The sequence below is a fragment of the Myodes glareolus genome, chromosome 21, assembly GCF_982192425.1.
Source record: "Myodes glareolus chromosome 21, mMyoGla1.1, whole genome shotgun sequence".
NCBI classification, from domain to species: Eukaryota; Metazoa; Chordata; class Mammalia; order Rodentia; family Cricetidae; genus Myodes; species Myodes glareolus.
The window spans coordinates 19485035-19507358 of record NC_142046.1 but is presented as its reverse complement, the minus strand read 5'-3'; the positions used below and the strand labels follow the sequence as shown (position 1 = coordinate 19507358).

Below are 22324 nucleotides of genomic sequence, written 5' to 3'. Positions count from 1 at the left end.
GCCACACTGTTAGGGACTGTGCCTTGCCTGGGTTTCCAGGATGGCAAAGAGGGGTTCACGTCTTTGCAGTCACCCCAGGGAAGCCAGCACCAGGCCTCCACAGCTCTGTGTCCCCAAATAGCAAAAACACAGATTATAGTGTCTTAAAGTGTTAGTAAAAATGCCAAGCTCTCGGCCATAAAATTGAGGAGGAAATCAATACTCCAAAGACACCTGAAAAACTCCCAAGTACTCCGAAATGAAGACATCTAAGGCGGAAGCTAGAGAGAGTCACTAAAAAAACTGGTTCCTGGATGCATGATGTCCCTTAAACGGGGGCGGGGGGGGGGGCGGGCAACCACAGCTGGTGCAGCGTGCACGATGAACCACCTGCTGGCTCCAAGAGTGATCACCTGTTGTCAGCTGGCACAAGCACCAGGACCAGGTTAGTCACACTTATCCTTTCACTCTGAGTTGGAAATTTCCCACAACAGAGGATGAAGCACACGTAAGAACCACTCCTGGAGAGCCAAGGGGCCCAGGACTCAGAGAGTCAGGATCATAACAGTGACTAAGAAAAGGGAGAGGCTAGATCCAATTGGGTCTTGGGTCCATGCCAAAGACATGCCTACCATCATGGAGGGGAGCTGCTGTTGTGGCGGATGCTGGTTCTAGGAACCCCACCTTGGGAGGTGGGGCCAGCTGACACATTTTCATAAAAGTGGAAGAAGAGCTGGAAGAGCTGTTTCTCCATTCTCCCTGCTCTCTGGAAAAGTCCTGGGTGCAGGAGCTGCACCGGCAGCCGAGGGTGTGGGAGGCTCAGGACTGGCAGGTGACCACATCCCCAGATGCCGGTGGGTCCCCAGCCCTAGATGACAAAACCCACAAAAGACTATGCATTGCTTTAAAGTAAAAAAATAGACATTTACTTTATTTCTTCAAATACATGGATTCACATTTGTTAACAGTTAAGTCTATGACCATATGGTCATTGTTGTTAGAGTCCCTGTTGCTGGCTGCAGACAGGTTACTCTGTAGGCCTACAGCTTCCTGGCCTCTGCTTCCTCTCGCAGACGGTTGTGGATTTCTGGTCAGGCCTAGGCCCTGCCTCTTGCCTGGTGTAAGAGTGGGTTTCTGGCCCTTTGAGTCCTTGTCCTGAAACACAGGGATACCCTTGACAGTGCTCTCACCCCAGCAGGCCCCAGGACAGACTCGCAGGTGGTACTGCTGAGGTGCTGGCACTGCACCGAGGACAAGCAGCACAACTTACGGTGGCTTCACAAGCCAACGAGAACATCCTCGACACCCACCCCTCACAGTTCCAAAGCCTTCCTTGCTTACCCTGGCCTGAACCCAGGGACTCAGCAATGAAAACAACGTACAGCCTGGAGTTTGTGATCAGAGACCACAAGCAGGCGACCATGCTGACGGGCTGCAACTGAGACTCAGGCCGAGAAAAACTGTCCGAGAGGATGCTCTGAGGAGCTGACACCCCAGGCAGAGGGAGTAGTGCCGAGGCCTTGCGGCACACTGAGCAACATGGGCTTCAGGTAGGGAAGGACGGAGGACAAGGGGCATTACGTGTTCTAAAAGTGCCTCTAGAAGCCTTGTCCTGCCCACATAAGTTCAGCCTTCAGACTTGATATCGCTATCCCTGCCTCAGCTCAGCGGGAGGCAGAGGGAGCCCATAATCTGGATTCTGCCTCTTCCTGGTGGCAGGGTGGCAGCCTCCACAGGGACTCACAGCCTCCGTGTCCGTGTCCGGGAATGCCTAGCATGCCGTGTCCTGAGCACGTCAAGGTCATCAGAAGCATTCAGGTGGGAGGGGGCAGAGTCCTCACCAGAACCTGGAGCTCTCTGAAACGGTAAGAAGCCAGGCCAGGGAAAACAAGAGTGATGACAGTCAGAACTGGGCAGGGAATGGGAACGGGAGGACAGCCCCCACTGCCACCCCAGCCCGAACAGACAGGCAGTTGCTAGCACAAGCTTCCCCAGGAGAGGTACACGGGAGCAGCTAGGTCCTAGCTTTCTGCAGTTCTGCCCCTCGGGTAGGGTCTCCAACCATTAGCCAATCCCATGGTAACCACTCTCCTGCTCTGAGGTACTGACTGAGGGAGACAGATTCCCAGGTCACCTGGAACTAGGGTGGCATGACCAGGTGTGGAGCAACAGCTGCGGGAAGGTTCTACATGTCTAACCCTTGTGGGAAGAGGCCGGGTAGGGCTCCCTGGGAGTAGCCAGGGAGGGCAGGAAATGGGTCCTATGGGAAACAGACTGTCTTGCTAGGCCCAGCTCTGTGAGCAAGAGATGCCTGGGAGGAACTCTGTACCCACGAGAGCACAAACAAGGGCAACTCTCACCTCCACTGTACCCACAGCCCACCCCATGTGTCACGTGTCAGGCCTGCCTCTCTACCTTGAGTTTGGGTGTGTGGTATGTGCGTGGGGTGGGGCTGTCACGGTAGAAGGTTGTCTCCCTCTTCTGCCACAGCCAGCCCAGGAGAGGCAGTTTCTGCTCATGCCTTTCCCAACCAGGCAGACTGGACGAGCTTCCTCCTCCTTCAGAAACCCACAGAATGTTCCCTTGCATAACTTCCACCTGCCCAGCTTAACACTCCCAGCAAGCCAGACACACACAGGCGGGCACGGTACTGCAGGACCCTTCTGCCTGTCACAGCATCCTTACCTGTATGGCGTCTGTGGCTGCTGGGTCTGCTTGTACTCCACAGGCCAGGCAGTCCAACTGCCCGGCCCTGTCCTTGAGTTCCAGGTCACCAAGGTCTTCACTGTCACTTTCAGAATCAACAGTCATGGCTGCTGACAGGGTGGTAGGGACACTGTTGGGAGGCAGAGTGGCCAGGAGCGCGGGAAGGGAGAAGATAGCCAGGAAACGCGTCTTTAGCAGGAGGTAGGCTGGGTTGTCCCGGAATTGCCTCTGTACCAGTTCCACGGAAGTTTTTAGGGCTCCAGGCTTGGGCTCAGTTTGGGACCCAGCTGCCTGGCTGGCCACCAGAGCAGAAGCCTTCTGCTCCAAGTCCTTTTTATGGAGGAGGAGGCTGGACAACGCTCGCAAGCTGCACAGTGAAGGGGGCTGGTAGGGCATCCTGCTCCCCAGTGGGGGCACACAAGCACCTTGGCAGCCTTTCAGCCATGTCAGTGTGGCTGCCTCACTTTCCTGGGAAAGCAGACTTAGGTTCAGGGTCTTCTTTTCGTGCCCAGATGTGGGGGGCGTTTCCTGGCCCTGAGGACCTTTGGGCTCTGTGTCTGCACTGACTGGAAGCTGTCCCTGGCAAACAGGAGTCATGGCAGGGGAAGGTAGCTGTTTTGTTGGTGGTCCTACAGTCTCAGGGGCCATCACTGACTGGGGGAGGCCCACCACAGCTGGTACTGGGACAGAGAGCAGCTTCTGAGTTGTGAGCACCCAGTTGACAGGCAGGCTGGCCTTGGCTGCTAGGGGCTGCCCACTTGCCTGTGGGCCAAGAACTGGTGGTAGACTGAGGGGCTGCACAGGTGGCTGTGTGGGGCTGGGGGCTGCTGGGAGAAGGGGTGGGCCCTGATTCTGGGATGTGGCAGAGGCCTGAGACTGTCCAAGAGTACTCGGGGGGGAGCTTGTGGAGACCTGCATGGGAGTTGGGGCCAGGCTCCTAAAAGTAGCAGGGGCTGCAATCTGGGTCGCTTTATGGGAAGGATTTAGGGGAACAGTTTGCAGGGTGGGGGGCTGCTTGTCTGTGGCTGAGATCCCAGCCACCTGCCAGGAGCCAGAAGGACTTGAACTGACCATCACTGGGGCCACAGGAACAGCGAGTTCTACACTGGACGCTGCAGGGCCTGCTACCGGGGAACCCTGGGGGGCTGCCAGCAGAGGGGGCTGGAGGATCACAGGTGAGGAGATCAGCAACTGGCTATTGATGGCAGCAAGGGCCTGAGTGGCCTTCTTGGCACGGGACTCACGGAGCCGTTTTTCACGAAGCAGCTCAGATACAGTCTTGGGTTTTGGTCGGAGGCCACGTGGGGCTGCTACAGGAACTTGGAAGGAGGCAGCCGCAGGACCGCAGGATCCCAGCTGTGGACGCCCTTTGTGGCTGTCTCTCTTCGCAGTTTGCTGACCCGGGATGCTTGGGAGGAGGCAGCCTAGAGGAAGAGACAACTATCTGGATGAGACCTTCAGGCAATGTGCCCAGGAACACCAGCAAGCCTATGTGTGGAATTTTAGCTCATCTCATGGACCCCAACCCAAGGCACTCTGTTCACAGAGGGCAGCAGATGCCAGAGACAGCCCAGTCTACATTTTTTTAAAAATAATTTTTATTTTTGTGTACTGATGTTTTGCCTGCATGTGTGTCTGCGTGAGGATGCTACACTCCCTGGAACAGGAGTTGTAGACAGCTGTGAGCTGCCATGTGGGTGCTGGGAATTGAACCTGGGTCCTCTGGAAGAGCAGTCAGTGCTCTTAACTTCTGAGCCACCTCTCCAGCCCCCACCCAGTCTACATCTAACAGGCTGTGAGAGAATGGCTCGTAAACCTCAAAGATGCTCAAAACCAGGACTGCTGGCTCTCCCATCACGTGACACAACATAGTGCCTCGAGCCCTCAGTGGCTGCTCAAAGTTGAAAGTCCATGCAGTTCCAGGCCCTTCTAGCCCATTCTCAGGGCCACTGGCTGTGCTGCTGGAGGCTGTGGCTCAGATGCAGAGCATTTCCCACCATAAGAGAGAAAGATGTGGCAGATGGTACCTGTGCTGTTCTTGGCACTGGAGGATGCCTGTGAAGACAGAAAAGTCGGTCTGTGTAATCTTTGCCGGATCCCATTAGTTCTTCCCGCTCACCACCCACTGCAACTCTGGGGCTTTCCTATCTGCACTGAGCTCAGGGGGCCGGGAAAGGACAGCTGATGCTGGAGGCTTTCAGTACAGCTCCACTAAAGGCTACTGGCCAGAGCTCATCAAGTCATCACTGGACAGTGTGGGGCTTACGGGCTATGGGCACCAGAGTGCTCTTTTGGTTTACTGCTTCCCCAGGTGACAGGGCTCCAAGCTAAAGCCTCCCCCAAACTGAACTCATGAGTTTGGTTCCTAGAACAGAGGGTACTAGTGACTTGCAGAGACCAGGCCCGCAGCTGGCAAGCTACCTCCCTCAGACTCTAATCAGGCCTCCTGTGGGGCAGCTCACACAGATGCCTCCCTGAGAAGGTATGGTAAGGGATGGTCTGAGGGACAGCCAACTTTTCTATGGAAATGCCTGGAAATTGTCCTGCCAAGGAAGGGCAGAGACACCGAATCTGGGCCACCATGGGACAGGGGTCGGGTGGGGGATGGAAGCATACTTGTTCTCACTCCTTTTTTTCTTTTTTCTTTTCCAGTCAGGGTTTCTCTGTAGCTTTGGAGCCTGGAACTTGCTCTGTGTAGACCAGGCTGGCCTTGAACTCAGAGATCTACCTATTGTCCATCTCTGCCTCTCTGCCTCCTGAGTGCTGGGATTAGAGGTGTAAGCCACCACTGCCTGGCTTGCTCTTTTTTTTTTTTTTTTTTGAGGTTAGGTCTCATTATGTAGCTCTAGTTGGCCTGAAACTCATTAACAGACCAGGTTGGCTTTGAATTCACAGAGATCCGCCTGTTTCTGCCTTCCGCGTGCTTGGATTAAAGGAGTATGCCACTGTACCGAGCGTGACGTTCTTGTTCCCAGTGTCTGTTACCTGCAGAAGATGTGGTTGGGGGTTCTGGGTGCCAGGCTGGAGCAGTGCAGGTGATTGGGTCTTCCTCTCTCGAACCACCTCCATGCAGCCCGCAGTATCAATCTGCAACAGCTGAAAGATCTGAGACTAAGAACCTCCCTGCAATGATGGCCAAGGAGACTGAAGGCCCCAACCATGGCTGTTCCAGGAGTCGATCCAAACTCCTGAAGCCTCTGACTGCCCAGGAAGGCCATGACAATTTCACAGCCTCCAGCTTGGACCAAGGCTCCATGCATGCTTCTTCACCAGAATAGAAGAAAGCAGACACTGGGCAGTGGTGGCGCATGCCTTTAATCTCAGCACTCGAGAGGCAGAGAGTTCGAGGCCAGCCTGGTCTACAGAGCGAGCTCCAGGACAGCCTCCAAAGCTACAGAGAAACCCTGTTTCAAAAAAAAGGAAGAGAAGGAGGAGGAGGAGGAGGAGGAGAAGGAGGAGAGGAAGAGGAAGAGGAAGAGGAAGAGGAAGAGGAAGAGGAAGAAGAAGAAGAAGAAGAAGAAGAAGAAGAAGAAGAAGAAGAAGAAGAAGAAGAAGAAGAAGAAGAAGAAAGCAGATAGAAATCTGTCTGCTGGGTGCTTACCTGAATAAGTAATGTGAACACCGGAGTGCTGGTCAGGCGGGCACTCTCTAACTGCATCCTGATGCCATCAGCTAGAGGACAAGGGCAAAGCACAAAGTAGCCCCAGTTTTGAAGCTCCCCAAGACAGTCTGGGGCAGAGAAGCCTTAGTGTTCCACATTGCCTCTGAGAGCAGAAGGTAGGGCCCCCTAAGCCTCTTACTACCACCCCAAATCTAGCTGAACCTTGTTTCACAGGGCAGGGAAAAAAGGGTGGCCCAACTGTTCATCTTCAAACCCTTCAGCGACAGTCCTATCTGTGCTTCATGGATCGGCCTCGCCAAAGGTCCCCATCAGGTCCCTCCCCTGTGGTTCCCTCTGCCAGGAGAAGAAGCACTTCCAGGGCTTGTTCCCGCCCCAGCTCCAGAAAGGTCCCAGGAGCCCTGGACAGTACCTTGTGTTTGCACTGCTGCAGGCCTCCTAGGAGCTTGTGTGCAGGACAGGTTGATGTCACCCACCCAGGGTATCACAGCCAGCAGAAGCCTGTGTTTAAGGAGCCTGCGGTGCAAAGCCTGTCTCTTGCGTCTCAGCTTATGCTGTAAAGTTCCACGCCACAGCCGCCGCAGATGGGGCCCAGCCACACCGTCACCAGGGTCAGACTCTGAGCATGAATTAGGCAGGGGTGGCTGCCTTGGTATTTTCTTCACCAGTGTGTGGCTCTGGGTGGTTGGGCGGGTCCTGATCAACTTCAGCATTTTCTCTACGGGCACTTTCAACACACGCTGTATAGTAAAAGAGACCATGTAAGGCTGGCAGCAGCAGAACCTAGTGCAGGTGTAACACCTCCTTGTGAGACCCCATAGCATACATCATACACTTGTTACTGGGAAAGTGCTCTGTATGTAGTAAGACAAGTATGTGGTCTTCAGGAAGGATCTGGCTCAGCTCCCTCTCTATGAGATGCTCTGGTCCACACGGCGGGCAGCGCCATGGCTCAGCTAGCTGCGCCATCCTTCCAGCAGAAGGATCTGGGCAGAGCAGTCTCCGCAGCCCACAAGGCTGCTCTAGTCACTGCCAGAGCTGCATCTGGCTCCAGGCCCCAGCTCTGAGGCAGAGAGAGACAGGTGGATGCATATGAGCCCAAGAACACCTGGACTCAGCAGCTGGAGTGAAAACCGCCCACTCAGATGTGCCCTAAAGAGGATATCATGCCTTGGGGACAATGGAGGCTGCACTGTGAAGGCCACTGCTACTGTACAACTCTGAAACCAGCCCTAAGCAACACATTTTAGCAAACAAGAGAACATGGCTGTGGCCAGGTTAGAAACCAAACTGTCCAGAATGCCAGCATTAGTGACCACTAAGAGCACAGAGCACCCACTACTCCCCTTTCTCATGTTTAGGGTGCACTGAGGCCCACCTTGCTGGCTGGGTCTTCTATGTTTGCTAGGGGCTCACAGAGTGCCTGCACCTGGCTTACCTCAGGAGTGGAGACAGTGGTGGAATCTTCCTTGTGGATTCCTCCTTCCTTCCTCTGAGTGGCATCAAGAGTGTAGGACACAGCACGGTGTTCTAGGTAGCGTCCTGCCCCTTCTCTCTGGGACTGGCTGGGGGTCTGCCTGGTAGGAACCCACAGGTCAATGTCTGGTACTCTGTGCTGTGGAGGAGCCAGTGCTCTGCCGTTCTCCAGAGACTCTTCCAGTTCCATTTCTGAGCCTGAGTCTTCACTGCTACTGCTGCTGCTGCTGCTGCCACCATAGCCCTCACTGTCGGTGCTGTCGCTGCTGCTGCTCGAGCTCCACTGGCTACTGTGATGGGGCCTCCGCCTCCTCCTCCTCTGGAGATGCTGCTTCTTCTGAGGGGAGGAAAGGAGTGCCTCAGGTCTCAGCTACCCAGGTGAGCTGATGACAGGCAGGCAGGCTAGCCTTAAAGAGGTCCCAGGCATGAACACCTCCAGGGTCAGAGCACACTGTTGCTGAGGCATGTTCTCCTGAAAAGGACACGGAAGGGCCAGAACCTGCAGGCTCCCCACCCTCCCCGCCCCTCCGCCCTTGCCCAAGCACTCCCACAGGTCACGGGCTTTCCACCCGAGCAAAGCTTATACACAGAAGCAAACAGATGTCTCACCCTGGTCATTATTTTCCACTTGCTCAGACACTGGGAGCCTGACCGATGGGGCAGTTCAGAAGCTATTCGTGCCCAATGACCTGCAAAAACAACCACACTCCAGCCTTTAGGACTGAGGCTAAGTTATCAGGATGGTCGTCCCTCATGTGCTTGGCAGTTACCACTGAAGCCAGAGCACCTGTGTTTGGCAGGATCTGCATCTCAGGGTTGACCAACCCCTTGAGGAAGTTCTGGCACATACAGGTAGGAAGGCGAAGTCACTCCAGGCCTTGGTGCATCTGATGTACCAAGGTTCTGAAGAGACAATGTCAAAGCTTTGTTCCTAGTGCTGCAGAGGGACACCTGTAGGTTGCATCTATGGGGAAGTGTGACAACAGGTGACAAAATCCTTTGTATTCTGCATGTCCCAGAACTATAGTTAGCATTTTTCTGAGGTGGTATCACCAGTATCAGCAAGATTTAGCTACAAACACCCACTCCTGCCTGCAGTAAAAAGTTAGCAAATACTGCAAACACCAGTCACGAAAGATGCGAGTATCCCAGAGGCTCCTGTGCACAGAGCACCAGAGCAGCCACTGAAGACACGGGAACAGGACCAGAAGATGCCCAGAGGGTAGCACAGCTGTGACAATGTCAGGCGACATAATGACAGCAGGTGCATGTGTGCACATGAACATGGAGGCCACAGGTGAATCTTGGGTAATGCTCCTAAATGGTCTCTACCTGGTGTTTTATAGTTATTTGTGTGTGCTGTGTGTTTGTGCCAGGATGAAAGGTATGTGTCACTTCGTCTGCTTCCCAATTTCCTGTAGTGACTATCCATTCGTTTGTAATGGAGAGCATGGGGCTGGAGCTTGGAGGCAAGCCTGTCTAGCCAGCGTAAGGTCCTGGATTCCATTCCCAGCACCAGCACTAAAACAAAAGAGCATTTGCAATGGGGAGACACACTGCCGCGTGCTAAGACTGAGCATGAGGCAGAAGTTGACATCAGAAGAGCAACCTAAGATCTGAAAAGAGGCAGGTCTCCAGATGGCTGTGGGGATTCCCAGCATGCTCAGAGCCAGCAGCGACAGGAAAGACAAGTGCCCAACAACTCACCGACACCGTATTTTTCTATTAACTGGATCAGCTGCTGCTCTTCCTTTGCATTCCACCGTCCCTTCTTCAGGTTGAAATGTAATCTTCTGATGTAGCTGAAAATGGTGTGGAAACAGAGGGATAGTTTAAGACCCCACCACTGTTCCTCTGTCTTCTCCAATAATTTCTTAGACCGACACCACAGCAAACAAATAAATAAAAATAAAGACAAGCTGGACTTAATCAAACATTTAAAAATTTTTATGCTTTAAGGCAGTGGTTTTCAACCTTCCTAATGCTGTGACTCTTTAATACAGTTCTGCATGGTGTGGTGACCCCAACCATAAAATTATTTTTGTTGCTACATCATAACTGTTATTTTGCTACTGTTATGAATTGTTATGTAAATCCTGTGAAAGGGTCATTCAAACCCCAAAGGGGTCACGACCCACAGGTTGAGAACCACTGCTTTGAGGGCTCTGTAAAGAAAGGAAAGACAAGCCATCAACTGGCATACCATGCAATTCCTGCACCTCATAGGGACTTGCATCCAGAATACATAAAGACGCACAAATAACCCTCACAAGCCAGTATGCAAAGATAAGTAATTTAAACCAGGCAAGGGACTCGACAGATGTTTCTCCAAAGAGACGCACACATGTAAGAAACCAGCAGGCACAGCAGAGAGGCTCAGCCACAGGGGCTGCTGTGAGATGCGACTGTGGGAGGATGCTTCATGGGCACTTAGAAGGTGCAGTTCCGCAGAGCGAGTGACAACAGGAACACTCACACGCTGCTGTGGGAGCACACAATAACAGGGACACTTGGCACAAAGTCTCGCAGCTCCCAAAAAAGCCAAACATAAGAGTCACAGACTCAGGAACATTCCTGAAATAAGCATGTCTTGACAAACACTTGTCCAAATGGTCAAATGTTCAAGGCTCATGCACCTTTGAACCAAATGAACAGAAACACAGCATATATCAGAATGCCCTTCCTTGCAAACTCCAGGACTCCAAATTTGTATCCCTCATGTTCTTATTGACAATGATAAACAATGTTCTATAAACATTCTCGTCCAGTACAAGAGTTCCTGCCTGGGGCACTTGAGTTTTGCAGGTAGAGACTGCAACATCTCACATAATGCTGCCTCATGCTCTGGATTCTCCAAAGGCCGTGCTTTGCTCCCCAGGAACACTTGTTACTGTGCTGTCTTTTTCTGTTTGTTTGTTTGTTTTAACAGCTGCCCCTACCCATATCTGTGTGAAATATTTCACTGTGGTCTTGACTTGCATTCCTGAAATTAGTGACTGAGCATCTTTTCATGGGCCTTCTGGCTACTTGTGCATCTCTGGAGACAAGTCTACTGACCTTTGCCTGTTTGAATGGGGTTCTGTGGGGTTAGAGTGTGGACTGTAGGTGATTTACAGTAACAAGGTAAAGTAAAACATGTCTGAACAAACCACTGAAAGAAAAGGAGAGAACCCTAGTAGCCCGATGGGGACTGTCTCACCAGCCATGTGGGAGGACCCGATGGGGACCGTCTCACCAGCACTGTGGGAGGACCCGATGGGGACCATCTCACCAGCACTGTGGGAGGACCCGATGGGGACCGTCTCACCAGCAATGTGGGAGGGCATCTGCAAGAGTTGCCACTAGCATTTGACTCCTTGTGGACAACAGAAATAGGAAAGTTCTGCTTCCCAACAGCGCCACCCCCAGTATGCAAAGCGCTTGTAGACAAATCACTTTTGGGTCGCTGTCTACAGAAGTGTGACTCAAGCAAGTCGCTCCTTCAGCCAGTGTGGGCAACTCACCGGTCTCTGCATTGGGCATCGCTCCTACCTGGCACCTCTTCCCGGATTTTAAACCAGTCGTGCGCCCCATACTTGGCAACAGCTTGAAGCAACTTCTGCAGGAAAGAAGAGAATTGACAATGTCTCCACCCCGAGCTTAAAAAGGGCACACAATTGTACTTAGGATAGCCAGGCAAACTTCCTGAGTACAGTTTCCTCTGGGTGACAGACTTACAGCATCTTCCTCTGGGGTCCAGAATCCCCTTTTCAGGCTAGGATCCAAGCTCTTGGTCCAACGGTAGATCAGTTGCATGGAGTCTCTTCCTTCCATAAAGTAGACAACTGGGGACAGAGAAGACTGGAGCTCACCCATCTTACGCAGGCAATAAGCAGGAACAGAGGGGTCTCCCAGAAGCTACAGAAAAGAGTCACTTTGGTCACCAGGACCCTCACTCCCCCGTCCACACTCCCTAGTACAACTGTGAACGCTTCTACAAATCTCTGCTTCCAGGGACCTAGGCCTCCGGCCACTAGGGCTTGGAGCAGCTCAAGGGATGAGAAGATGGGGTGTGGTGGGCTTACTCTTGCGGTATGGAATATGGTTCCCAACACGCATCTCCTGGACCAGCTGGGTGAGCATGTGGTCTTCCTCTTCTGTCCACTCCTTGCGTTTCAAGGCTTTGTTGTACTGCTGGAATTTCTGCAGGCACTGGAAGGCGCTGCGGCTTGTCTTCCCAAGGCCAAACAGAAATGAATGGGCATCACTGGGCTTCACCCTGCACACGCAGAGATGCCCAGAAACAGCCCTCCAAGGGCTTCCAGGAGACAGGGGGCCTGAACTACGGGCAGCACTCTGTACAACAGAGCTCTCCTCTTCAGGCTCCTGGGGAGTGATAATTTGCTAGACCATGGTAGGGACCCAGAATAGGAGCAGTTCAGAGAGGGTTCTATGGCTTGTAAAAGAAACAACTGTGTTGCTAATCCCAGCATTTGGGAGCCTGAAGCAGGAAAAATGCCATGAGTCTTAAGTCAGCCTGGGCTACATTGTGAACTCCAGGCCAGCCTGAACTACATAGAGAGACCCTGTATTAAAAACAAACAAGAGGGCTGGGGAGATGGCTCAGAGGTTGAGAGCATTGCCTGCTCTTCCAAAGGTCCTGAGTTCAATTCCCAGTAACCATATGGTGGCTCACAACCATCTGTAATGGGGTCTGGTGCCCATTTCTGGCCTGCAGGCATACACACAGACAGAATATTGTATACATAATAAATAAATAAATATTAAAAATAAAAATTAAAAAAAAAACAAGAAAAATCCTTGTGACAGCTAACTCAGATGTCTAGACGACACTGCCAATTCCTAGAGGGATGGGAGGAGATGCTGTGGGAATGCCTCTCAAAGTCTCTCACAGGAATCCTCTGGCTCTCAAGCTCTGAGGCAGGCTATTTAGAACCTTAGAGAGCAGGGCTGAGGGACACACAGCAGATAAGACAGCCACGTGACAGCGCGTCTGCACCTGCCCATCACTCATCCCTTCAAGGAAAGGCTTCTCCAGGAGACTCACTGTCTGAGCCAGCTCACCACCACAGGGCTCGGGTGGGATGTGGTAGGTGCTCAGAGCCAGCTCACCACCACAGGACTCAGGTGGGATGTGGTAGGTGCTCAGAGCCAGCTCACCACCACAGGACTCAGGTGGGATGTGGTAGGTGCTCAGAGCCAGCTCACCACCACAGGACTCAGGGGTGGGATGTGGTAGGTGCTCAGCTATGATTTGCTTCTAAGGGTTTTCCCACAACAAATAAAAAGCAAAGAAATGCAGTAAATGGTTACATTTCACCAGACAAGATGGAATTTAAAGTTAAAGAGATAAAGTAAAGGGACAAATCACTTGCTTTCAAGCACAATTTACCAAGCAAATTAATTCCTAAAATTGTCTGTACCAAACTATACAGCATGAGACTGAGCTCCATCCCAAGCCTAGAAGTCCATGTCCTCCCAGACTTAAAAGGTTTGCAGGCCTGGTCCTTACCCCTAGCTCCTCTGCAACCAAATGCCACTCCAAGTGGCCATGAGTGGCAGCAATGGCTTTCAGTCGCTCCACCTCCTCTGCGCTCCATTCTTGCTTGTTGATGCTTGGATGCTCAGAACTCTGCCAGAACTTCCGGATCTCCTTTGCACTGCGGCCTCCTTCAAACTGCACCCACGAGAACACAGCCTTTAGAGCGTTACTGATGCCAAGCATATCAAAGACATAGGCCCACCGCAGGGTTGTCACTGTGTGCCAGCCAGTGGCTTTCGTGGCCATTAAGTGAACTGACTTGTTTGTGTAGCCAAAAGGCACTGAAGACTGCACTTCTCAGGAAGAGCACCTTGTCACGGAGGGGCCCATGAAGTCCTATGTCACTTCCGGCAGTGCTAGGCGTGCTTGTTTGTAGTTTACAGTGAGTTATGGCACAAGGGGAGGTGAGAGTTTATCGCCTAGTTCCCACCCACCCTTGGCTTGGAAGCACTGCTGCAGCTGTGGGCACCCAGGGCTGCCCGACTTACATTGATGTTGGAAATCTTTTCCCAGTCATGGTTGTCCAGCCGGTTCCCCAGCAAAGTTTCCTCTGGGAGCTGGCTGAAGGAAAGGACAAGCAGCTGGTATCATGCAAAGCTTGCAGCTCTCCCCTGGACTCAGAAGGCCCCAGCTTACTTGATGTCCTGAATCTCCTTCTCTGCTTCCTTAATCTGCTTCTCCAGGGTCTGCCTGTCCACCTCGCTAGAGACTCGGCTCTGTTTCTCATGTAAGTACTCAAGTCTGCAAGGCAGGCAGAACGGAGGAGCTGTGGATGAGATGTCCTAGGGAGACAGAAGTCCTGTCCTCTGGACTGCGCTTGTGCAAGTCTCACGGATCAAAGTTAGAAAACCTGCACAGGAACATGCTTTCTCTCCTGTCTTGGTCCCTTACCACAAAGAAAGCCCTGGCACCACCTCTGGGGCACCCCTACCACCAGAATACCACCACCCAGGGTAGGAGTTGCCAGGTTGTTTGCAGAAGCAGTCCTCTGCCCAGTCTGGGCTTCCAGGACACAAACATCTCAGGCAAGCCTGACTTAGTTCTGCATCTACTGCTACAGCAAATAGCAAATAGACCTCGTTGGAGGAAAGAGCTGGCTCGCTCACACTTCAGGAAAACCATCAGTATTGAGCACATAAGTCCAGAGATGACTGGCACCCTGTGGTCCAGCTCTAAGAGACACCTCCGATCTGGTTACTCTGTTCTTAACATTGTCACCATTATGTGGCCACTTCGCCCCTTCTAAATGACACAGGCACAGAAGGTGTGGCTCTTTAGGCACAGCTGACACCCTGCCCCAGAGTACCTCTGTTTCCAGCAACTTATCAAAACAACAATGCCCTTCATTGTGTCCTCACATCGGGCACTGCATTGTGGAGGGCCGGACCACATTCTCCATTCTTCAAGGAACAAAGGTAGAGATTGACCTCTGTGACCCCAAGGTGTGGCGGTACACGCCTTTAGTCCCAAAGCCTGGGAGACAGAGGCAGATTGACCTCTGTGACCTCAGGGCGTGGTAGTACACGCCTTTGGTCCCCATGCCTGGGAAGCAGAGACAGGCAGATCTCTGTGAGTTCAAGGTGATGTAGCACACGCCTTTAATCCCAGCGCATGTGCTACCGCTGCGTCCCTGCCTACTCCCGAGGCATCATCTGGGATAATGGGCAGCGGACCAATCCAAGAGTGACACGTCAGAAGCGAGGACTGTTTCCTTTATAAGGGCTGGGTTCCCCTCATTCTGGGTCTCCGCCATGTTGGCTGATGCTCGCTCTCCCAAGGGGCATTAAAGCTTTACTGCAGAAGGATCCTAAGTGCCCCGCGTCGTTCTTGCTGGCGAGAAGGTAGCGCGGGACACTGCATGATGCCCTTTGGCCATGTGATATGTACCCATCATCGATCTCATAAAGCTGGTTTCACAGACAGGCCCAGAAACCCAGAGAAGAGAGTCTGAGAAACTGACTGCAGCATGCAGCTAAACATGGGTGTTCCTTCTGATCTCCACACTCCACACTGGGCCACATTGCCTGGCCACCCTCTTCAGAACAGAGTAAAGGACAGACATCGACGTCACAGTGCTGAAGGGGCAGCAGGGGAATGAAAAGACAGCGCACGCCATGCTGAACCTCGCCAGCCCCAGTGCGGCTGGGCCTTCAAGTGTGGGGAAGGCTACGGCAACCTATTTCCAGACTTACTTTAGCAACTTGGGCTGAAGCAGGCGCTGCAGGCGATCGCTCACGACGGACTTCCTGAGCAAGGCTTTCTCCCAGTGTTTCCCTGAGGAGGAGGAGGAAATAGTGATGTGATGTCATGAGGCCTGGCCTACTCTACACACACACACACACACACACACACACACACACACACACACACACACACGCACACGCACACCCACTGAATCTGCTCTGCAGTTCTAGCCTACCCACTGCATGCCAGTAGGGCGGCCAGCCAGAACACCTTCCGGCCCATGATTCCACCCTCCACCCAAAGCCTGCCTCAGAGTTTTCTTTCAGGGCTAGGTATTCTAAGAATAGCTAGAGTTGGGAAGGGCTGTGTGTGGCCCAGCCTGCACCCAACTCAGCACTGGAGAGGCCAAGGGTCAAGGGGTCAGTCCCAGCGATCAAGGCCTGAAGGAGCCCATGAGGCCATGGGAGGGAAGGCCTGAGAACTATCACATATGTCTAAGAGAGGCCAGGCTGTGAGATGCTGTAGGGTTACCCTCTGTGTTTTCATGGTTGGTGGATGCCCACCCAAAAGCCTATCTGGACTTACACTTGGTCACCAAGAGCTGCTCAAAGGGCTTGATTCCCTGGGCAGCCTTCTCTCGTGTTTCTTCATTGGCAGGAGGCCCCTGTTAGAGTGTAGTGTCAGGACATGGCACACTAACCACATTCACCCTTCCAGGCCCCCACAGAGACTCAGAATCTTCCCTCCTGCCTCCTCATATGCTGTCCACATGCAGGGCCAGGCCCAAGACATCTGTACTACAAGCTACTGCTGAGTGAAACGCTCTGGGCGTGATCCACCCAGCACAAGGGAGTGGCCAGATGCTCCATGAGGCTGACATGCACATAAGGCCATGAGCACTTGCAGATCTATACTACTGACTTGCTAAATGCTGTGATTCTATTTCAAAGGAACACACTCCAAATGGCAATGTTAGCTGGAGGTCTTGACTTTTATCAAAGGATGAGGCAGTTTTAAGGGGGATAGAAAATTTTAACCCAAAAGACCCAAGGGAACTCACAAGTGTGGAAAAGAGGACAGCCCCTTCCTCCTACGACACTCACTCAACCAGTCGCTGAGAGAGGGGTCTTTACTACTTACCACTCCAGTGACCTTGTCCTTGAAGTACGGCTTCATAAAGTGGCCTATGTACATGTATGAAGGCAGGCTTTTGCCATCCTTCACCTTGGGGCATTTGGTCCCAGCCAGATCAAACAGAATCTCTTCCTGGAACAAAATTAAGGCCATCAGTGAGCCAAGAAGAGGAAGAGGGCAGGTAGTGGGTGAAAGGATGATGTGGGATTCCCCTCTGTATGCTGTGAATATGTTTATTTCCATTGGTTAATTAAGAAGCTGTTTTGGCCAATGGCTTAGAAGAGTAAAGCCCGGCAGGAAATCCGAAAAGAGATATATAGAGCTGGCAGAGCTGAGGAGACACCATGTAGCTGCCAAATGAGATAGATCCTTACCAGTAAGCCACAGTCTCGTGATGATACATAGATTAATAGAAATGGGTTAATTCAAGATATAGAGCTAGCTAGAAATGTGCCTGAGCCACTGGCCGAACAGTGTGGTAACTGATACAGTTTCTGTGCGATTACTCAGGTCAGGGCAGCTGGGAAACAAAAGAGCAGTGTCTGTCTACAGACAGATCCACTGTGAGCCCTGTCCTGGGAATCTGATCCTGTGGGACTCTGAGGGTCAGGAGGGCTTAGACAGGCCTGGAGTAGACGATCTTACCTGCTGCTCCTGGTTCTGGGCTAGCAGCTGGCTAACCTCCGCCAGCTTCTCCTGGATCACCTCCTGGTAGACCATATTTAGTTGCAGACAGGTCTCGGGGTCTTCAGGAAGAGCTTTGTCCTTGGGGTCCTCCTCTTCATTGCTGGCCTCACTCCATCTTTCTTCTCCCTGGTTAGGAGCCAGAAATAGCAAATGAAGAGACAGCAACCCCTTTCTTGTTGCCACGCTCAGGCCCAAACCCACAAGGAATACTGAGGCAGCTCTAGTATGAGCCCCTGAATGCGGAACCATGAGCTGATCCTACCGGGGCGAGGGAGGAGTTATATTTGGAAACAAAGCCCATCACCCTCAAGCCGGAGTATGTGTATCCTTTCAAATCAATATGAGATCTGCTTGTGAAGCACATGCTGGGGTTGGAAGCTGGGGGCTGGTGTACCATAGCAAGCAGCTTCCATTTTTGCAACAGACATCTCTGTGAAGCCTGAACTTCACAGCAAGTTTATTGTACTCCCACCCCCAGTACCTCAAGTGTCAGATATCAGCAAAGAAACTCCCTGAATAGCCATAGAGGTCAAAGCCTGGGAATACCAAATGTCTAATGACTACAGGGCTGTGTCAATCTAGTGAGCAGACACATAGTCCTGAAACACTAAGGGACTCTATTCCTGTTCGTTTGGTAAAGAAATAAGAAAACTGTAAAAAAATTCCCCAAACAAAATTCCTAAAATGATCAAAATATTGTTAGCAAAACATGGTTCTTCTGGTATGAACAGATCTCTGCCAGGTGCTTTTCTAAGTCATCCATGGTGACCACTGTCTAGAGGGAAACAGGAACGGCGGTTAAGCTGTGAAATGGGCCAGACATATGGGTTGCTGCCTCCCACATCTGATGTTTTCAGTGTGAGTGCAGGAAAAGCCAGCAGTTACAGTTAGCAGCCTGTCAGAGGGCTTAATTCTGCCGATAACTTTAGCTTTGATAATAGTTTGTGTTCAGGGATGAGCTCAGTGGTACGGGGTGAGCTTAGTGTGAATGAGTCCCTGGATTCCATCACTAGCACCACAAGGAGAGAACACTCTGTGATGCCTTATTTTCACAATAAATGGGCATTTGTTGTAGGAAAACCAGCAGGAGTGCAAACCAAGTCCTCTGGGTTGGTTTGGAAGGCAGTAAGCAGCAGGTAAGCCCCAGCAGCCCACACTAGTAAGCAACAATTACCAGGATGGGGACACCAGCAGTTCCTAAGTCCTCATCGGGCAGGAAATCTATAAGGAACACAAGCATACCATGTTAGAGTATGATCACAGACAGCAAGGGCATGCTGCAGACAGGGACGAGCCCTTACAACAGGGTCCCACTGGAGCGTTATCCACTAAGTCTAGAAAAAAAATCCTGGGTGTCTGGGCCATGGAGATTACTCAACCTGACAGGCTGGACTCTGGGCCCTCCCCTCCCTCCAGGATGCCACTGTTGCCTGGGGGGCCCAGGTCAGATACACATGCAGACCCAAGAGCTAAAGACTGAAGGAATGGAAGGAACTTTCTGAGGTAAAAGCAGAGGACAGTTTGGGCAAGAAACAAGAGTGGCCACAGAGCAGTTCACAGCCTAACGTAGTTAAAGGGTACACACAGGTGCTCCAGCCACGCCATGCTATGCAATGCGAGATACATGGGCATACCTGCTTCAGAGTCTGAACTGAGACTGGATTCAGAGATCTCCAAATGGGTGCTGGAGGATCCAGGATACAAAATCCTTTCGAGTTCTTGGATCTCCTGTGTTATTTTCTCTCTCTCTGCATCGATGTCCATGGCTTCACCTGCCTTCACAGTATTAAGAGACATGAGAATTGCATGTGCCTGGATCTCACCCTCCTTCAGACACAAACTCGCTGGAGATGGCAAGAGCCTGCTCAGAAGCAGGCAATGGGCTACCCAGATGGGGAGACCTAGGCTCGAGATCAGCTTGGGGGTGCTCCGAGGTGAAGTTCCTACAAGGTGACACTTTCACACCCAGGAACTCCTGTTCTTGATTCATCACCTGTCATCAACACCTGACAATGGCCCTGCCTTCCTTGTGGCTACCATCAGCATAGGTAAAAACACAGTCAACCTGTTGGCCCCTGTGCCCTTGTGTCCAATCAGAGTGAGCTGGTTACCAAAGACAGAAGGTGCAAGGCAAAAGACGTTCAGCTGCTGTGATCTAAAAGTACCAAGACCACAGCTGCAGGTGGCCCTGCTCGACACAGGGCTTTCAGAGCGAGGCTTTGCTCGGGCTGTGACCTCGCTTATCAGAACAGTACCTGGCACACAGTGCCGCCCGACACTGAGCACAAAGCAAACTCATGGGAACACTAAGCAAAGTCTGAGAGAGCAGGAAAGTGGGAAGGGAAGAGTGAAAGGCCTTCACAGAAAACACAAGCTTGGGCTGGAGAGATGGTTCAGCGGTTAAGAGTACTTGTTACTCTTCCAGAGGTCCCCAGTTCAATTCCCAGCAACCACATGGTGGCCCACAATCATCCATAATGAGATCTGGTGCCCTCTTCTGGCCTTCAGGCATACATGCAGGCAGAACACTTTTTTTTTTTTTAAAGCATGGTGGGTGAGTAGCTCTCAGGTAAAGGTACTTGCCACTAAAGCCTAATGACCCTAATGACCTGAGTTCAATCCCAGGAACAACATGATGGAGAGACCCTACTCTATGTTTTCCTCTGACAACCTCACCACACATATAAGCAAATAAACAAATACGATAAAGCTGGCTGTGAAAGTTGGAAGCTAGATGTTAAAGTTGGGTATAATGGCCCATGCTTTTAGTTCCAGCACTCTGGAGGAAAAGGCAGGTGGATCTCTGAGTTCGAGGCCAGCTTGATGTACATACAGAGTTTCAGGAAAAGTCAGGGCTACACAAAGAAACCTTGTTTGAAAAAAACCAACCAACCCCCCCCCAAAAAGGTAGTGGCACACCCCTCTTTTCTCTTTCTCTCTCTCTCTCTCTTTCTTTTTGTTTTTCAAGACAGGGTTTCCCTGTGCAACCCTGGCTGGCCTCAAACTCAGAAATCCGCCTGCCTCTGTCTCCCAAGTGCTGGGATTAAAGGCATGTACCACCACCACCCTGCTGCATGTGTTTTTAATCCTAGCGTTTGGGAGAACAGGCAGATGGATCTCTGAGTTTCAGGCCACTAGTGAAATCCTGTCACAAACAAAAATCAAACACAAGTTCACACTCAGATTCAGAAAAGAAGAGAAACATTCTGCTCCTGGCTTGACTTTTTACTACCGAAGTGTTGGCAGCAGCTTTGCCTGATTGCATCAAAACAAAGCATGTCGTTCCTGAACTAGGTGTCTTACTTCAACCAAGTTTGGTTAGAAGCAGCCAGATCTGCAGACCAAGCAATAACCATTGCCTTTGGACCCCTGACCTCCAACGAAAACGCAACGTGCGTTTTGAGGCGACAGAAATTCCATCTCCCACCCCCATCGCGCTGTGAATGAAGAAAAGGTCACATGTTCAAGCCTTCACTGACATCAGAGGTGCCTTTCTGCCTGTCCCTTCTAAGGGCATAACCCGATTCCGGGCTAGGCAATTGAAGGCTCAAGCACTCTTCGTTGCTGGATTCGATTAGCCACGCTTGATCACTGGGGCTGCGACGCATAACCAGGAAGAGCAGCGGCTCGAAGGGTAGCACTGTGCAAACCTGCGGCGTCTCTGGGCTCGGGATGCGGGATTTCCGCTCCGGCAAGGTAGTGGCCACACTGGGCCTCGGATTCCCCACGCTTCTTGCTCCGCCCCTCCAGGACTCAACTCCTGCTAGCTGCAGCACTTCCGTCCTCACCTATTAGGCCGCTCTACACACGCCACAGCCTGTTCCGTCGCCCAGGCGACCACACGCACATCACGCTTCTGGCGGCCACGAAATTCAGCAGGCTCGTACCGGAAGTTCCGCCCCGGGCACGGCGCAGAGCATGCTGGGACCGGGTCCTAGAGAGCTCAGTGTCTTCGGAGTTTCCTGGGAGTTCCGTGGTTCGTCCCTTGATGTCCTGTGGGTTTGGGTGAATGGCCAGTGAGTGGGTCGCTACGTGCTGTTACACATTTGGCGACTTTGTATCCCATAACCTGGTACCGCCTGAAGTGAACATTCATTCATTGAGGAACATTTGCCTGACCTGACTTAGACGCCAGCCCATCAACAGGGCTGGATAGAGAAGTTGGGGGCGTCTTTCTCATGTCTAATAATGCGTGTGAGTGACAGGGGCAGGGTAATGGTTTGAGGCACAAGATGGTAAGCACTTAGGAGGCAGATCTCTGTGAGTTTAAGTCCAGCCTGGTCTACGCAGCAAATTCCAGGACTATATAGATCCTGTCTCAAATGAAAAAAAGTCTGGCCCAAGGTTGGGATTGGTCCTGGTGAGTCTGGGGCTCTGAAGCAGACCTGTAGGTGCCTGGTATTTAATCTTGCCTGTACAAGGACCTGTTTGTGTGGGTCAAGTCTGGTATAAACTGTCAGGCAACTATCGTACTTGTAACTTTAGAGCCGTTTGCCTTTGCTCCATGGACACTTAGCGCATAAACCAGGGGAAGAGCGCACAAAGAGCTGTGCAGCCCCCATCTCACTCACAGTGGTGGGGGCATGCTGAAGTATGCTCTAGATGGCAACTCTGCCTCAAGTCCTGCAGGCAAAGGGAGCACTAGCCCAGTCTCCCTATGTGTCCCTCCACTTCGGGTCTGCTCTGAGTCACTGACAACAGCGGGGGTGGGGGGGAAGGGGGGTGGTGTTCTTTGTACCTGAGTTAAAGAGCCCAGTAGTTTCAAGATATCCGAAGATCTGATGTTAGGCTTCCATTCACCCAGCCTCAAAATGTGCAGCAAGGATGTGGCTCACCCATCATACTGACAATGTAGTGACTTTTGCTATGTGCCTGACTCCAAGGGTCAAGAGCCTGGGGATCTTGACAGTAGGCAGGCAATGACAAAAACGACCTCTAAAGATGCAGACATTGAGGTTAAAAGAGCAGGGTAGCTCTCAAGCATGAATCCCTGACAC

At 51.9% G+C, this 22324-nt stretch overlaps 1 protein-coding gene across 6 annotated transcripts; it reads right to left on the bottom strand.

Moving 5' to 3' along the window:
* Positions 1-882: 882 nt before the first annotated feature.
* Positions 883-22223, bottom strand: Snapc4 (small nuclear RNA activating complex polypeptide 4). Of its 6 annotated transcripts, none has more exons than XM_087899850.1 (24): positions 22066-22223; positions 21116-21320; positions 18962-19103; positions 18502-18548; positions 17286-17453; positions 16647-16772; positions 16092-16170; positions 15515-15596; positions 13959-14063; positions 13811-13883; positions 13293-13457; positions 11845-11992; positions 11498-11604; positions 11284-11378; positions 9488-9582; positions 8390-8469; positions 7743-8117; positions 6717-7044; positions 6287-6357; positions 5671-5781; positions 4713-4740; positions 2665-4109; positions 1724-1836; positions 883-1134 (listed from the first exon to the last, which is right to left on the bottom strand). In XM_087899850.1, exons 3-24 carry the CDS (start codon positions 19089-19091, stop codon positions 1077-1079), a joined length of 4029 nt encoding a protein of 1342 aa, XP_087755976.1. In that variant the 5' UTR covers positions 19092-19103; positions 21116-21320; positions 22066-22223; the 3' UTR covers positions 883-1076. The 6 variants fall into 6 exon arrangements, with proteins under 6 accessions (XP_087755976.1, XP_087755979.1, XP_087755980.1 ...); XM_087899853.1 differs by having other exon boundaries at positions 18962-19099; XM_087899854.1 differs by having other exon boundaries at positions 883-1836.
* Positions 22224-22324: the final 101 nt, after the last annotated feature.